The sequence below is a fragment of the Trematomus bernacchii genome, unplaced genomic scaffold (assembly GCF_902827165.1).
Source record: "Trematomus bernacchii unplaced genomic scaffold, fTreBer1.1, whole genome shotgun sequence".
NCBI lineage: Eukaryota > Metazoa > Chordata > Actinopteri > Perciformes > Nototheniidae > Trematomus > Trematomus bernacchii.
Window position 1 is genome coordinate 12,593,747 of NW_022987828.1, and position 18,493 is coordinate 12,612,239.

At 42.4% G+C, this 18,493-nt stretch overlaps 1 protein-coding gene across 2 annotated transcripts in view; it reads right to left on the reverse strand.

The window, feature by feature from the left end:
- The window catches only part of grid1a (glutamate receptor, ionotropic, delta 1a), a 199,246-nt gene extending 181,368 nt beyond the window's left edge, over positions 1-17,878 (reverse strand). For both annotated transcript variants that reach the window (XM_034151932.1, XM_034151931.1), the window contains exons 1-2: positions 17,479-17,878; positions 15,727-15,882 (exon numbers count right to left, since the gene is read on the reverse strand). In XM_034151932.1, coding sequence (XP_034007823.1) covers positions 15,727-15,882; positions 17,479-17,557 — 235 coding nt within the window. In that variant the 5' untranslated portion in view covers positions 17,558-17,878. The remainder of the gene's footprint in view (positions 1-15,726; positions 15,883-17,478) is intronic.
- Positions 17,879-18,493: the final 615 nt, after the last annotated feature.

Genomic DNA, 18,493 nt, shown 5'->3' on the forward strand with positions numbered 1-18,493 from the left:
AAAGCAACCAGTCACACTTTAAACGACATAATGTGCTCATACCTCTCCCTACTACAGAAGAAATGGCCTCAGACAGTAGAAACAAACTCACTTAGCTTAGATTGCAGCTGCACAATCGAGCTATACTTAATGTGTGGATTTAACAAGGGTGTGACAAACATAGACCAAAAACTGTTTCCTGTTTCCAAAAATCCAAATCCAAATGAATTAATATGCAACAGGAAAAGATTATACATACAATACAATCTTAATGAGCATGATGAGATTCTGCTAAACTAAATGAATGAATCACAATGACTATCGCTCAGCCCTGATGGAATGGATTGGGCTCCAAAATTAAATAAACAAAGCACCATAATGTTGAAGTCTATATATAATTGTGGCCTGCATCCAAAGTAAACCTTGCTTATTCCAAATTGTTTATGGGGATTTATTACTCCAAGCACCACATTTATAGAGGTAGCTTTATAATAAAACACCTAATAACACCCCTGTTAAATGTAAGGCTCGGGGGTAATAATAATCAACCGGCCTTGATCAATAATGCACACCGCCCAGGTTGTCCGGGGTCAGAAAGCACCACAGGAAACAAAAAACAGAGTTTTTGTTCTCATTGATCCTAGCCAAAATCTGTGCCAGGTGTAATCCATTTCTGCTGAGAGCGGAAACTTTTAAAGCCTCCTCCTCTTTAAGCAACACAGCAGTGGGATAACCCCTATTCATACTGCACACAGTCAGACATACTGCAAAAGGGGGACATTAAGAGGCAATAAAAGAAGCTGAGATAGGCTGTGTTGGATTAGAAAGGCTATAGTATCGGTTAGTTTAATCGGGTAGCAAAAGCTAAAATGGCATTGACAGCACTGAGAATTGAGGATTGAAAGGCATTACAGGACTACTGAGATTATTGATGACACATTCCCCCGAGCCTTTCCTATTCAGAGCTCGCGCTCCGACAGAGGAGCACGTAATCATAGATTTGCGATGTTAAAGGCACAATCCTCAAAGCTGTCCGTCTGTTCCTTACAGAGGGGGGATGATACTGAGCCTCTGCAAAAGCATATGTGACACACAGAGCCAAACACATGCATTCATATTTGCAAATATTAATGAACACCAATAGGGCTGATCTGGCTCACAACAAAAGCTGCTATTAGCCCTTAAACAAATGGACCCGATGCCAAATAAAAATCCTTCCCAATGCTCTTAAACCAGCGGGAGCAGATTCTCCTAATGCCTTCTGAAGGTAAGGCAAACACAGAGAAACAATTAACCATCACAATCTGCCTTGAAAACTATAAAACATGGGTTATTTATTGAATTTGAGGCCAGGGTCGATCCCTGTTAAATCCTATGAATATTGTTCAGATCCAATTAAGAGAAAAACCCAGTAGCATTCAAAACATATTTAGGTCAAATTCCACTTAACTAACTAACAAGGAAAACAGATGTGTGGTCTCAGGAGATATTTCATGCAAATTAAACTAAATTAATGACAAATAAAAATAGCAGCCAGCCCTTGAAATATTGACTCATAAACACTGCAACTATTCCATCACCAGCAAAGAAATCCCAGCAGCCACAAACAGGCGAGTTTGACTTTCAGGCTGATGTATTTTCTCTCCTCTGGGCCTAGAAGCGAGAGAGGGTCATTACTGCTCGCTCGCTTCCTTTCTCACGTCACAGAACGAAGCTGAAATTCCTGTCGCTAATCTCTGCTACCATCTCTGTTTTTTTATACACTACACAAGATCTCATTATATCAAGCATTTGTGAAACGAGCATGGCTAATTTGAAGGAAAAGAGGGCACCGCTCAGTACGAAGTCATTATGACAAATAGAATATGAATTTCCACGTGAGATGGCATTTGTAAAAAAAAAGAAAAAAAGAAAAATGAAATAGCTCCAGCATCCCCCTGAAGTACCTGATTGTGTCTTGCTGTTATCGAGAGGGAGAGAATCATCGCGCATATGACGGATGTTTTAAATGATATCCCGCATGTGCTTTGATTTTATCTCATCATTTCAATTCATATGTCTCCCGGCCTGTTTCTCCCGCATCAACAGGTGGACGAAGAAAATGTGTTCCTGAGTAGGGAGCAGTTGCCATATCAACGATGCAGCGGATTGAGGCATTACATTGCTCATCCCAAGTGCAGCCAGATATAAGAAACATGGTTCATTAAGTCAACGGTCCGTGGCATCATGAGCATACAGCGCCGTGTTATCTTGACATCTTGTTATGTGGTTTTTGAAGAATTGCAATTCATTAACACGCTGCCAATGCAGGACTAACAAACAAGCTAGTTTGTTGTGCATTCACATCCGAATCACACACACACAAACCCACACAGTGTACCCTCACTAACCACATGCCGGTTACAAAAGCACACACACTGTTTGTGCCGGAATGAATGCGACTGTGTCCGAGAGTTTCCATTTTTGTGCAGTTAAAAGGAGACTTTGTTATGGCAGTGAGTGGGCATGCGGTGAGTCAGTGAGGGACAACTATTCAATGGGGAAAGGCCTCATTTTTCTAGCCTCTCTTCCTGGTTGCATGGCCTGCCAGGGCGTTGCTAGGAGGACGCTGGCACTAACAGAAATGATGAGTTGCCCTGATAGACATCCTCATGCTGTCCAAGAAAAAAGGGAAAGATAAAGACATGAACTGAAATGCCGCCACCGCTTCCTCCACCGTTGTTCGCCTCCTTCTCCCCTCGAGGCGATCTGCTTCTCTTCTCTTCCTACTCATTTCTTTAGTATATTTTCCCAGTGCCTATAAGGCATCTTTTTTCTGATTGTGATACCGTTGTTGTGCAGGAGAGATAAGGCTATACATACTGAAACTTTTTGTTGTGTTCAATATTCGGTTATGTTGTCTTTCTGTTTTGGCCCAAGACACAGTCTTAACTACTGGAAGAAGTGAAGGCGCTGAAAACTAGGTGCAAAACTCACTAAAGCCAATCTTAGCTTAGCCTGAGGGGGTTGGTTGTTCTGCTGTGTGTGTGTGTGTGTGTGTGTGTGTGTGTGTGTGTGTGTGTGTGTGTGTGCGTGTGCGTGTGCGTGTGTGTGTGCGTGTGCGTGTGCGTGTGCGTGCCTGCGTGCGTGTGTTAGTTGCAAGGTGTTGCTTCTTTCGGTGTGAAAATGTTCTTGAGCTTATTATTGTGATATCCCTGCAGTGCCCTCAATGACTGTATGGGAATAACTACATCGGACACAATCTGCTTTTTGAACAGAAGATATGATTCCATCTGGTCTTATAAAGGCTAGTTTTTATTTAGTTTGAATAAAATGAAGCTAAATCCTCCTTTTAATGCCATTTCATTGATCTCTTGTTGAAAGACTGATGATCCTGAGGCATGGTACTTGGTTATTTGTTACTCTTTTATAAGAGCCATACAGAGAATTGGGACACTGTGTCCAATATATATATATGGAAGGAATATAATGGATGAGAACATGTATTATGTAATCCCCACATGTGGGAGACTACGCATATGCCTGTAATATGTGAAGCCACTTGTCATATGCCTTCACATCCTGGTCTCACATTAAATGCAATTATCTTACCAGCTCTGACCAGACGCCTACGGCAATTTAACCATTTCTGATAACTGACCCTCTTTAGTCTAAATGCTTTTTTTTTAGGCCTGAATAGGGTCAGTTATGTACAGTATAAGTCTCATGGGAACACTTCTAGGAGGACAGCAGCCAGTTTCAGGATAAATGTAGAATGGGTTGGAACAAGAAAATGATTAGCGAAGCTTGCCCTAAAATGCTTTTTGGGGGTTTTCCCTTTCCGTGTTATTTGGATCCCAGCAATAATATGGGCTATTGTATCCTTGTGAGCTCTACAACATGTAGAAAGCTTTGGTTTACATGAGTTTATAATATATCAGAGGGTGAGGTGATCAATAAATACACTCTCAGACGGTCACATCGCTGGTGTTTTTGCTCTAAAAACTGTTCAATCAAAGTGACGCCTGACGACAATAGCTCAAAAAGTATAGAATTATTTGTTTTCACTTTTTCTGTACCTTTACAAACCTGCACAACAACTAAACAATTACAAACACAGGAAATGCTATGACAAGTATACGCTGTAATTGTTAACAAAGCTACCCAGAGTGCTTTTCATTCCTTTGAGGAAAAATTAGATATGGAGTCATTTAAGTGACAGCAGGAAGCTGTTTGATGCAAAATGCTTTGGAAAGGTTTAGTCAGAGGCAACGAAAATGACTGCATGCCTCAGAGTGACATGATAATGCCTGATGATTAACCTGCTGTCTCGTTCAAGTGAAATAATGAATTGTTCACATTGCTGTCGATTTGAAAAGGCTTGCTCTCTCCATCACCTCTTTCTCTGTAATGTGATCGTCCTCAGCATTAAACACTTTCATCCAGCTGAGTTAAAAAAAAAGTAATTGGCTCAGTCAGAAGCCTCAGTTAAAACCATTTTTTCTTTGCCGAGACCACGGCTCAACTTTAAGAAAATGTTCAGCGGGTGAGACCTTTACTCTCAGTGTGAGATTACTTTCCTTTTCACAGGAAAAACTCAAATGAAACGCTCAAAAATGTAGTAGCAACTGTGCAGAAATGTGCTATTTGTAAATGACTGTATCTGGATTGACACTTGTGTTCAAGGGTGACATATTGTATGCAGCTTTTTTTGATTTATTTCTTATCCTATGCAGTTTTAGTCAAACTCGCGCTGTGGCTCTTGTGATAGCAATGATGGTCAACCACTTTGTTCCACACTGACATATTTCAATAACTACCAGATGGATGACCTTGACATTTGACTGATATTCAAAGTGCTCAAAGGGTATCTCATCTATGTGAAGGATTGGTGAAAAAAAAGTCATTCATGTTTCACAAACTATTCCCTCCCATTCCCTCTTGTGCCACCATAAGGTGAATATTTGTGTTTTCTTTGGTGAACATTTCTTAACAAATTGTGGATTTCCAAAAGAAAAATACAAATTCTGGGTAGTGCTAGTGCTTGAATATCCTTACACCATGGAGTGGTCAGACATCAGGGGTGAACATCACGTTGGACCACACACCAAGGTATACTTTTCAAATCAAAATCAAGCACACGTCTTTCATAGTGTGCAAACCTGGTTGTGAAGGGGTATGAGAAAACGGATTGTCATCAGTTGGAAGAACACACATTTCAGCCCCTTGTTTTATAAATAAAACTGCTCTCATTCCTAGTTTTGGTTATAATTAGCTGGTCACGTTGATCTGCTGAATAAGGACAAGATAAAGGAAGGATTCATTGAATTATGAGGCGTGGATTACCAAAGCTTGTTGCAGTGATGATTGAAACCCAACATGACACCTTGCTTTTCTACAACATGGCGAGAACTCACATGCTTGTGATGGGTTGGAAGAGCAGTAATCAGGCCTCTGAGGGATGATTTGTCTTGAAGTGGTAATGAGACGGATTAGATAACATGACAATCATGGCCTATATGCTGTTAGACTGAAATATGTACTTGGCTCATGTTCTAAACCAAAACAAATGAATTATTTATCTGAGACTTATCTCTTTATCTTAGGCTGACTGATCTGAGACAATCTGTGAGTAAGACAGAAGATCTTCAGGGCTCTGGTGTGTTTTTTCTCATCATTGCTGAAAACTGAAGAAGTATGTTTCCCCATTTACATTTTAAACATCCTGTGTGAAAGAGAGTAACAGCTGTGATGTGTTGGATCGAGCACTGTTAGAGTAAATAGTCCATGAATGAGCAAAGAAACGAGTGAGTCTTAGGATGGATCCGCTTATCATTCAAGTTCAGAAAAGCAGAGTAATGGCTAGTGATGATTTTCACTGTAGAATTCAATAAAATACTTCTTCATTAGGCAAAGAGTTGGAAGAGTATCTTAGGACACGCATGCGACCCAGTTTTCGGTGCATGTTTCGCCCTCTACACTCTTTTAGGCTTTCACTCATGAGGTTTAAGCTTGGTTTTGATTTCACTCAGAGAGGGCTTACACACTAGCTTAGCCCCATCTTTGGATAAAATCCATGTTGCCTGTGCAGGGCAGTGAGAGAGAGACACAGTCAGAGGCTCAGCGAGGAAGACTGAGGAGGGATTCTTGTGACAGATGGTCCCACTCGGTAGCCGTTTCTCTGGGCAGTAATGCAAACAATGGTTCCCAAATACACGTTGGCATCTCTTCATCAATGAGGCAAGTGAGCCGAGTCTGCAGTTTTGAATGACTTTGCCCCTCTTGTCTCCCATACGGCCTGAAATTTCACAGCCTCTGCTCCTTTTTCCCCCTAATTCCCTATGCCTTCTGCCATCTTCATCATCCCAATTCTCCCATCGTCATCAGGCTTGCACACCAGTTTACTCTCTCACTAAGACTCCTGTTCCTCCCGCAGTCCTCACCCCCTGCATCCCCCTCCTCCGTCTGTCTGAACGGAGTGTGAAGCCGGAGATAGCCGCGCAGCATTTCTTTGGCTGACTCCTGTTTAGCCTCTAATAGGATTTACTCGGGGGATGATTTTCTGCCCCTTGTCCTCCTTCCTGGAATGAAGTCTTCGTGCCGCCAATGGTGCAGGTGGTGGGTAGTAAATTATACACACTTCCCTTTCAGCTAGTCAGCATCCTAGTGAGTGGAGGGGGGTTTTAACAACCTACAGTACCAAACTATTATCACCACACACACTACATCCCACCAAAACATTACGATTTTGCGTAAACATCAACAAAAACAACCCTGTGTCTATAAAACCACCTCGAACAACACAGCAGACATACATAAAAAAGGCATGTTTTCATACCACGATGCCCAAACAAGAAAACCTCTCCAACCATTTATATGCTCTCTCTATCTTTGCCACCCTCCCGGTCGCTGTCATCTCAGCGGCTCAATAAAAGTCGAAGCATAACAGTGTGTACAAAGAGAAATGATGCTAGTAACATATGGGACTTAAATGTATTACAACCGAAGGTGTCCTGGGGCCTCATCAGCATCAATCTGATTGGACAGGATGTCTCCTTTGGGCTACCTCTGTCTCCCTCTCTCCCCCTGTCTCAGTTTCACTCAGTCTCTCTCATTCCAACAGGTAGAGTAGTATTGATGGCCAATCCCCAGCGGTGGTGGGGGGCTGTTCGGGGTCGTGGCAAAGCACTAACATCTGTCAGTGTTCCCTACACCTCGTTATAAATCTGTCAAACCAGGGAGGACAGGAACATGAATAAGACATGGAGCCGAGAGACCTATGAATGGGAAAGCATATGTTGATGTTTTCATGTATGTATAACAGGCTGGCTTTTGAGTTATGTATTTCACGTGTGCAGGTGTTTTAATATATTCCCGCGCTCTTTGGTCCATTCATCAAATGCTGCTGTCATCGGAAAATCAATACTGCTGCTAAATGTCTTTCAAACCACTATTACAGGAACAGGCCAGGTTGAATTAGGTCTCCTGCTAGTTTCATGTCACTGTCTGACAGTGCTAAATGACCCAAATGTTGTTTTCTGATGCCAAATTTAGGGATCCGTCGTGCACCAAGGGAGGGATAAACAGTAGAACATCAATCAAGATTTGTATTCAAAATGTGTCCGCTTTTCAAATGTGTTTTTCCTGCATTTGTCCTTCAGAGACAGACAGCTATCATACCACCCAGAAGCCATTAGTCAGCCTTATACACAATGACCCCCCAGAACATCCTCAATCAAATATGCCAGTGTGAACAGCGATGAGAATACTTTGAGCTGTCTGCCAGTGAGGCAGCATGGGGAGTGTGATGAATTCATAAATGCACAAAGGCCCAAATTGACTGCCACTCTCTCTAATTAGCCCAATACAGTAAAACTGTTTCCATCAAACACCAACAAATATACTTCCCTATTATATAAAGAAACGTCAAAACATCTGTTGAAATCCAACCAAAAGCAAAGCATCACATGGCTCTCACTCCCTTCATGTATGTATTTGTTGGACTGTCGCCACGCTTCACAACAACACTGGCACTGTTTATTCAAATTAAAAGATGACTAAAAATCCCTGCTCATGGTGACATTTAGCTCGCTGCCGATGATTCCTTTGAATACAGATCAGACGTGGCATTTAAGTGAATTGACTCTTTCCTTGAAGTTAATCAGCCAACCAAGCCTTCCAACTCAAAAACCAAAATCACTTTTCAAGTCTTCACACATTTGTATGTATTTATTTGTTATAATTGGATACTTAGAAATGTCTATGTACCTTCAATAGCAGTCTGAGAAGTGCTAAATGAGACATCTATTATACATGTCAAAACTGTGTGACACAGAGGTTTTTCCACTGCGGGAGAGGAATACTGACTCGCTGTTTCTGTGCACCACAGAGGACAACGCCTGTAGGCCTATAGGCAGATCCAGCATTTAACAGCCTTGACCTCCCCCTGCCTCTCACCCTCTGTACTCGGCACTATTGCTCTGCAGCAGTTGGCAGACATTGCTGACTCTGGTTATTCTAAAGAAAAGCAGAAGGAAAAACGTATTCTATACTGTGGCTGTCAGTCGGTGGAATACAGGTCTCATAGGGACTCCCCTGTGTCATCCACACTGTATGGTGTGAATGGCACAGGTAGAGGGACAAGTAGTGTTGTGTAATCCATAGAGCTGCACAGCCAGTAGCATGTACAGACTGACAAAGAAAAGATACCATGCGTGACAAAGGAAGTAGGATTTCAAAATGTCTACCAGGAGATGAAATGAGTTGCTTGGAAGCAGACAGAGTAGAGAATGAGAACAATAGTAGCGTACAGTCAGCAGGGAACCAAACCTATTGCAACACTTAATATATACAGCACTGCAATAACATGCATAATACACAAAAACATTGCACTTTGCACTAATACAATAGCAACACATCGAAGCCCCGTGATATACTGTAAATAACACGTTTTTTGTTTCCCTGTTTCACAACAAATGCATTTCTCACTGCGTTATCAGAAGTTCAACGGAAGCAAGGTGGCACAAATTCAAGATGCGACTTTTCCGATCATTAGCAGGCAGCACATTTATTGTAAGTGTGTGTGTGTGTGAGTGTGAGTGTGAGTGTGAGTGTGAGTGTGAGTGTGAGTGTGAGTGTGTGTGTGTGTGTGTGTGTGTGTGTGTGTGTGTGTGTGTGTGTGTCTCAATGTTCATTCACCCTATCCGAAAGCCAAAGAAAATCATATCCGCTGTAGTATTGATAGGGCAGATAAGATTTGATTCAAAGGGTAACGGCTCTGTGTGTGTGTGTGTGTGTGTGTGTGTGTGTGTGTGTGTGTGTGTGTGTGTGTGTGTGTGTGTGTGTGTGTGTGTGTGTGTGTGTGTGTGTGCGTATAGTTTTAAAAAGTGGGCACTCCATCCACTGTATTGTAGGTATTGATTACTACAGTCCTTCCCAACCTTTTATGTTTGACAGTCCTGCATAGCCCTATTAGATGATATAGTTACAGTTTTCTGTACCCGTCATATCTTGTTCAAAATGTCTCCATTTGAATCGATATAACGGTTATTTAACTATTTATTATATAGATATGAATATTGTACTAGTCTTCTGCCCTGTGCATGTTGGTTCATAGCTATGCAGCGCGTTAAACACACTTACAATAAAAAGGTGATGACAGATGATTACCCTCGAGTTGATAATGGAAACAATCCTAAAACTGGGAAAACAGTAATAACTGCAATGAGTAGTTTTCCGCCTTTCTAATAGTGGCTCCTATAAACAGAAAATAAAAAATGTCTTTACCGCAAAGTGGACCACCAGTGTGCAACCACCTAAAGGTTAACCCTACACGGATGCTGAGTAGTGTGAAGGGATTACATGGTGATACCTCTGCCACAACATCACTTAGCTGATTAAGCCACCAGCAGGCCTTTCTACAGCCCATTGAGAAGCTTATGACGGATTTAAATAACCACTGGGTAATTAACAGGGGTTGGTAAAATGGCCTGATCATCCCCCCCTCTGTGTTGAGCTGGTAAAAAGACATAAAAAAAACAAACAAACCCATTACCAAGATTTATGTGGCAATATTAAATTCACCGGGACAATAATAGTGAAAGGGCAGCATTCCATCACGTTTAGAGCAAGCCGAGTAATGAGTTGTCATAAGCAGAGAATCAGATGGAGGATATTATATTACCCATGCCAACTCTTTCAAAGGAACCATTATTTCAACTTTTGTCATTGTAGATTGAGCAAAAAAGAAGAATAAAAATGGACTGCCAGCTCCCTTCAAAGTATATTGCCTTACAGGGACAGTAGGAGTAAAGAATGAAATGCTCCTTGACATTACCTTGGCTGGGGTTAAATGAAAAGGGAGGGTCACTAGTGGTGTGGTGTGTGAAGAGGACTCTGTGAGACAGAACACTCAACAAATTACTGCACATCAGAGAGGCAGGAAACTACTTCCACTAACCGTCGCCAGATGGCTATGTTTTCTACCTGCTTCACTCTAAATGTATATTTAAAAATGAATCAGGAACCTGCAGGGCTAAGGGTTGAAGAAGGTGTGTGGTGCAGCGGGTTGAGTGTTGGTGTTTGGATCAGGGGGTCACAGGTTCAAACCCCACTGCAGTCAGCATGTCCCTGGGCAAGACACTTCACCCCAAATTGCTCCTGTGGGGATTGTCCACAGTATTGAGTATGTAAGTCGCTTTGGATAAAAGCGTCTAACAAGTGACATGTAATGTAAAAGAAGGATTTTGAAAACAATGCTGAAAAAGGTGCACCAAAATGGATTGAATGTCAAAATGCAGAAACTGTAAACCCTATATTTAATGCAGGTCAAACAAATCCATGTTGGTAAGTTTCAACTTGGGAAAGATCTTTTTTTCTGTAATATAGCAGTTTTCATTATGTTTGCCTCTCCAGTGAATTGGTCAGACTGAAATGTCTCAATAACTTCTGGATGCAATGTAGTTTAGGCATTCCTAATACGTAGAGAATGAATCCTATTGATTTGGTGATCCCTTAACTGTTCATCTGGTGCCACGAGCAGGTTGACCTCTTTGGTTTCTGATTCAAATAGATAAAGATTTAAGATAGTCCAAAGCCTTAATGATCAGATAATGAAATGGCCCTCAGTCTTTGCTGTACTGCTATTCTTAGTGCTTATTCGTAAATGCTAGCGTGCTAACAAGCTAGACTAACAGAGGTGCAAACATGGCTTTATGGACTAAACATGCACCCGCAGCAGGAATGGTGATTTGAGTGTGTGCCTCTCTGTAAGCTGTCCTATTGTGGGTTACAATGTATTTTTATAAAGGTATTTTCTTTTTTTGTAAATCCTCTAAATGCTTTGATGCGTGGAAAATCCCAAATGCTGCACAAACATGTGCCATCACAATCCTTTTTCCCACCTTGCTCTGAGAGATGAAATAAATCAGTGCTGGTGGGGGAATCCTTTCACTTCCAAACGCATGTGAAAATGGAGATCTCACATCCTCAAAGCAACTATGCCAAAAAAAGACATTTTAAAAATCCACCTCACGAACTAAACTTTTCTTGGAATATGCATAATTTCAGATTTACATAATCACACAACAAGGTTGGGGGCTTTGCTGTCCCCTTTCTGCCACTTCATTTGAATAAAACTCAAGACAAAAAGGTTATTAAAGCTATGTTTCTTGTGAATGCTTAATTCGCCTACAGGACAAACCTTTTTTTTTTTTTAATCAAGGTGGGAAGAAAACCTGGGTTGACAAATTTGAAGATGTGTGAGAAACCAGTAAACATTTATAAGTCTTCCATCTAGCTTTTGTCACAGAAAGGACTATCCTCAGACGTTATATTCTTAAGACATTCAGCTTTGTGGGATGTAAAGTTGATGCCCTAATAGGCTGTGGGTATGCCATGAAACTACATTTGTCTCAGGATGTTAATGAATAACGTTAACAGACCCAGAGTGAGCTTTCCAGAGTGATGACTGGCTGTTACTAGATAAGAGGCATTAATGTTAAATTGATCAGAATGGCAGTACATGCAATTATATCGTGCATATCCACTTTATGGGAGTCTTCACAATTTGCCCTTCCAGGCAAATGTGTGTAATTTCAAATCACGATTTTTGTCATCCCATTGCATTATCTTGATCTCTATAAAATAACAAGAACTGAAGGGGGAATGTATAGGGAACTGTTGTACCAGCCACATGTTGGTTTTTCTACAAGATGATGGGATCTATACACAGTCATTTGTCAGATAAGCTACAACAAAAAACCAAGATATTCTTCGGAGTTGGCGCTTGCGGTGTTGAAATCGCCCTATTCATCCTCTCCAGTTGCTCCAGCTTATAAATAGGACAGCTTCTGCCAGTTGTGTGGTCAAGCAGTATGTCCAGTCCGCCTTGAGCTGTCATCTTTGAATGATAAGAGTGTCGGAGGACTGAATAGCTGGCTGTATCTGTGTGAATGGTGTCCCGTTAATATATGGTCCTCTAGTGCAAGGACACAAGAGGCCGAATGAGGACAAACTAAAATGACGCTGCAACTATTCCATTCAGTGTGCTTGCAAATTTTCCTCATCACCTCACCCCTATCTTAGCTCTTCTTTTGTCCACTCATGTTTATTCAGGTCTTGATCATAATTCCCTTCTCCCTTTTTTTGTTTCACCGCCCTTGCTGGTACTCATGGGTATTTTTTATCTTCATTGCTCTTCTCACCCATAATCTCCCTCCCTTTCTACTGCCACTATATTTTCCAACTCTATCATCTCATCATTATTCTCAGCCTCACTCAGCTCCCCCCCCCCCCCCTGTTTATGCCCACCCTCCCCTCCTTGTTCTCCATGCGATGGCAAGGTCCTGACTGCCACTCACAGTGGGATGGCAGCGAACAAAAGAGCAAAGCAAAAGGTCAACTTATCCAAGTTGTCACTCAACACTCACCACCCTGTGTGTGTCTAGTGCAAGAGTCCGGGGCCACCTATTGATCCTCACGTCAGCAACTTCACCTTACTCCAGAAAGTGAATGCCACGTAATCACCTACTTATGTGAATATTTGATTATCCGGAGCCTAACCGTAAACAGTAATTAAGCATGGTAAAGGATACCCTATCACCAACAAAAGGCAATTTGAGCAGAGGAAATAAGCTCTGAATAATTTTCACTGAGCATTAACAAGCTCTGCAGTTACGAATTTCATTAATGTGTTTAGTGGTTTTTTGTTTCCTTACAGCATCATCCACAACCTGTTTGTCCTTAGGCTTTTGTACAAGTTCAACACTGTGCTAAAATATTATCTAGAGGATTGTCAACGGAAAATAACTTTAAGATAGATAGAGTTCAGTGTGTACGTTCTCCACCAAGAGCAGTTTTGTTTTAAACACTCCATCTTAGACTGCACTACTAAAATAATCAGAGCAATGAACAAATGATTTGCTGGCAAGTGTGTCATATTCTTAAAGGGACCCTATTATACTTGTTGGGGGTTTCTCTTTCCTGTAGTGTGTTATACAGGTTTTTGTGCATGGAAATGGTCTGTTAAGGTTAAAATACCAAAGCTCCCTCCAGAGCGAGTTTCTCTCCCATAAACTCCCCCCCCCCCCCCCTAAAACGCCTTGATCGTAGTTCTTTGTTTACTTCAGTAAAATCACTATGTAACACTTGTGGATCTATTGGCTAGTGCTCCAACACATTGTACGTTATGCGGTTGACCAATCACTACAGAGACCTGGCCAGCTAACCAATCAGAGCAGACTGGGCTCTGGTTTCAGACAGAGGGGGGAAAGAGGTGCTGCAGCACAGGCAGTATGAGAAAAACAGTAAAGCATGTAAACATGTCACAGTAGATGCTCACAATACACATATGAACCTGAAAATGGGCAGAATATGGCCCCTTTAATCATTATCTGAAGCAGCAACCTGGAATATCTCCTCTGTATACTTAAAGGAGAGGTGTCATGCTTTTCCGGTTATTACCCGTCCCCTTGTGTGTTATGAAGGTTTTTATGCATGTAAACGGTGTGCAGAGTCAAACCCCTCAAAGTACACCCTATAGCGAGTAAAACTCTAACACAGAAAATACCTCCCAAAACGCCACGTTGGAGATACGTCATTGTCCATTTGATTCTTCCGGGTACGGCATGATGTCAACCCGTACCCGGAACGAAATGGACCAATCCGTGGAGCCGTTACGTTACGTCCGCGGAGCCGTTACGTTAAGCCCCCGCTGATTGGTCCAAATTGACCAATCCACGGACTTCCTCACACACACATCTGTGTGCAGGGAGCAGGCAGCTCTGCTGATTTCTCCTCCCTGGCTGCAGGCTGATAACAGACAGTTGGGATCGCGGCGAAATTCTCTCTGCAGACCCATTCTCTCTGCAGACCCATTCTCACAGCGTTTATCAACCTTTTTCTTACTCAATATCAAGCCACACTTATTGTTTTTACTTCGGCTGTGACTTTGTGTGTGCTCAGGATGAGTTTGGCTGTGTTTGGCTATGTATCCTAAACAAGGAAACAACACCTCCACGGAGCTCAGCGCGATTCACAACGTCCCGACCAATCAGAGCACACTGTGCTCACAGGGAGGGTGGGGGCTGGAGCTTTTGGAGCTACAACGAGCCGTTAAAGGCAGAGAGTGAAATTCAGTGAATACACGTAGTTTACAGAGATGCTGTATGAGAAACCAATGTGAGTTTGGATTTTTAGTATACCTCAACAATGGAATTATGATCAGTGGAAATGGCCATGACACCTCTCCTTTAAGGTTTATACCACTCTGTTCCATGTGGACCTCATCAAGGTTTAAGTCATGTGAATTTGAAGATTACAAATGTGTGATGTTTCTCTGGATAACTGTTAAATGGCATGGGATAATTTAAGCAAAAGGCAGGACATATTATCATGCTTCTCTGCCTGTCAGGGGCACTATGAATAGCAATGACTCATCAAGGCCTTTGTGCAACTAGGGACAAAAGTACAGGCTGGTTACTAAGTGCAGCGGACATACACAGCATTTGAAGGTCCCATCGAATCTATTAAAGTCGTAATGATTCATTTTACTGGAAGAATTTGTAATCACTGTTGCAGTCAACTATTGGACCACCTTTCAATGACAGAGAGATAACCTTGATCAAAATCATTTCATTGCTAATCCTGTCTGATTTGTGGAGGTGTGTTTCTTGGCTGCTTACGGGGAATCCAAATGATGCAGACAAACATTTTGAGTATAAACAGCTGAAGGGGTGATAAATGTGCATGGACGGGATTGCAGACTCATCCTTCAAAGGGATATAAAAGCAAGAAATATTTGTTTTGTCTTGTGTGATTACTCAAGTGGATTATTGGTGTTGGAATGACATTTTATCAACTTCAAATGATTTTCATTTCACACAACATATTATTCTAAGCTTCTGTGCTCTAACTCAATGCTTCCACCTAGCTTTCGACCACAGAAGACACCTTGCGTTAGTATAGTGGCACAGCATTTTGCAGATGGCCACACACACACACACACACACGTTTTTTCATCCATGACTGCTTCCCAAGGGACCACAATGCCTGATAAACACGTGTAATGAAAAACATAAACTCATGGCTTTAAAAAAAACCCTGCAAGATCAAGGCAGTCAAGACTTTGATACAAGGGAATTCTTTCCTGATCGTAACTAGAAGTGACGAGAGACCGCCTTCCTGACGTGCCCTGCGGCCCCCAAGTAATCAAATCAAATAGCAAGGGCAATTTATAGCAGAAATGATCAGTGGGGGAATCGCGCTTACCTTCCTGCACGGCCTCGAAGGGGTTGTTTGGCTCGATAAGTTTCACAGAGTGGGTGATTTTCTCGCTCTGCAGAATGTCATCGTTCAGACTCAGGTCTGAGATGGCAAGTTGGAAAATCTCCTCATCTCTCGCAGAGTTTTCCTCGAATATGGCACCTGTGGAATAAAATAATCCCATGTTATTTGGAGAGTAATCTCGAGGGGATGAAGTTAGATTGCACGGTAAAGTTGAAGGTGAAAGCAGTTGATTTATGGACCTTCCCAGCTAAAAATAATGTATAATCTGTTGGTGGACAAACACATGTAAACATGATGCCTGATTTCATTATAGTTAGTGGATTTATCTCAGTGAGCCAGTACATGATTTCAGCACCATGGAGAGCAACACGGCCACATCACACAGACTCTCATTATTTGATGCCTAAAGTAGTCAGATTTTGAAAAGAATGCCTGTCATGTCTACTAGATCGATGGCACTTTACCCAATAAGCATTATAGGCCTAGTGTGGGAGGCTCAACTGTCTCCCTCCCTCCCGTCTTTTTTCCTCTGTTTATGGCATCAGCTGCTATTGGGAGATGCATATATATCAGGGAAAAAGGTTTCAGGAAATGAGAAGTATAATTGGGGTACCCGAACGCTATGTGGGGCATCTGCCAATATTATCTGGATGGAGTCCCACCTCTGTATTAAGCCAGTGACTGAGCACCTGCTGCTTGCCAGACTGTTGCAGTAAACTGTGAACATCAGCAGCAGCGGAGGAGCACCGCGACAAAATGTGCTCACAGTGACATTGACATTTGTATCTGTGACTACAACGCCAGTCATTATAAGTGGACACAGAAGTGAAAAGGGGACACAAATATAATTTACACAGTGTGTGTGTGTGTGTGTGTGTGTGTGTGTGTGTGTGTGTGTGTGTGTGTGTGTGTGTGTGTGTGTGTGTGTGTGTGTGTGTGTGTGTGTGTGTGTGTGTGTGTGTGTGTGTGTGTGTGTGTGTGTGTGTGTGTGTGTGTGTGGAAGAGATCATGTATGCATTTTGAAACTGTAATGCAATGCGATGTGTAGGGATACACAGATCAGAATTATTTCAACATCATGATGAGATTAAAGCATCCCCCATCTCTGGAAAAGGCAGCTCTGGTTTGAAGTTGAGAACAAAGAGGCTCTATGCGTTTTGCATTTCTAAAACGAAACTCCACTGACATTCGCTCGGTCTTGTAATTGACATTGCAGTCACGTTCCGGTGAAAGTTGAGGCTTCTCGGATACAGACAAGAGGTAGCTTGGTCTAAAAAAGCCTCAACCATTTGGCTATTGGACATTGATTTCCTCAAAGCTTATAGGCCCTCTTGCTGTAGTCCGTTTAAAAAAAAACTGAATTTCAATTTACAGGCCGATAAGAGTGAGGATACGATCTTAAGCCTGCATTAATGCATTGATTTGCGGTAGATAAGTGAAACAAATATATGCAGAAAAAGGCTGATACATAAATAACTTAGATTAAAGAAAATGTAAAAAATAGCCATAGTAAAGGTCAGAGGCATGGCCATCTAAAAAACGCCAACTTTTCAACTCGCTTGAGAGTCAAAGTGTTACTTAAACACAGGATGCAAGCTGAATAGACTATTTATCCCGCCCTCTGACCAAAATCCTTTGATCAACGCAGTATGCGCTGGCTGAGCTTTATCCCCGCACGCTTTGCCTTTACACCTGTCAAACCCAAACAGCATGGTTTTTTTTCCTGACGCTTACCGATATGTATGATGGAGTCCGCTCCGGCCGAATTGCATTGGAATATCCACAGGGAAAGGCAGATCAGCAGCAACTCCATCTCGGGATTTCAGCGAAGCGGATCATCCAAGCTCTGCTCGGCTGTCCTATACTGTCCAAATGGAGCACCCAAAGAAAAAAGGGAAAAAAAGATGATCAAAACCCAGCGCAAAACAGAACTGCGGTCCTCCTACTGGCAGATCAGACCCGCATGAAACCCTACAGAAATGATCAGTTTGTCTCTCTTTTTTTTGACCAACAAAAACAACCCGACTGCAGGAAGCAAGGCTCCAAAAGACGAGGGAGAACCAACGGGAACGCGAGGTAAGACTGAAAAAAAAACAGGTAGCCCGGTGAGAGAGACCGGCGTTACCTCTCTCACTCTCGCCTCTCTCCCTGCGTTTCGGCGACTAAAGCATGGCAAGCAACAAAAAATGCGGAGGAGGGACACCCCTCTAACTACACACGGAAAGAGGCTCACATACACACTCCGAGAGAAAAAAAACCTGCACACACTCACTCTTCAGTCCTATCTCGATCACGTGACTGCAGAGACTTCACGACTCCGCTGCTGTCCCGACAAGCCGGGTAGAAATGATTTGGACTAGCCGGAGAAAGACGCACGGAGAGCCGATATCTCAACTCATGACTTGAGGTTATAAAAAAAAGTCAATCAGCCTTTTTATGCTTTGCAGAAAAAGAAAAACAAGTGCGTGACAAAAGCTCAATCGCAAACGCAAACATATAGACTGGAGAGATGGGAAGTGAACGGCGGTGTAAACAGTTTACTTTGGAGAAGTTGACGTCTTTTTCAAGAAGGATGTGAGGGCGCAGCGCGGCAGAGACACATTTCAGCGTTTACTTCAGTGGCGACGGAGCGCAGCTGATGTGGCAGAGGAAAGGATTTACACACGGTGCTCCTCGGCGAGGGCTGATGGATGAGGGACAGACGTGACAGAAGCCACACCGCCTGACTGAACCGGGAACAGCTGGACTG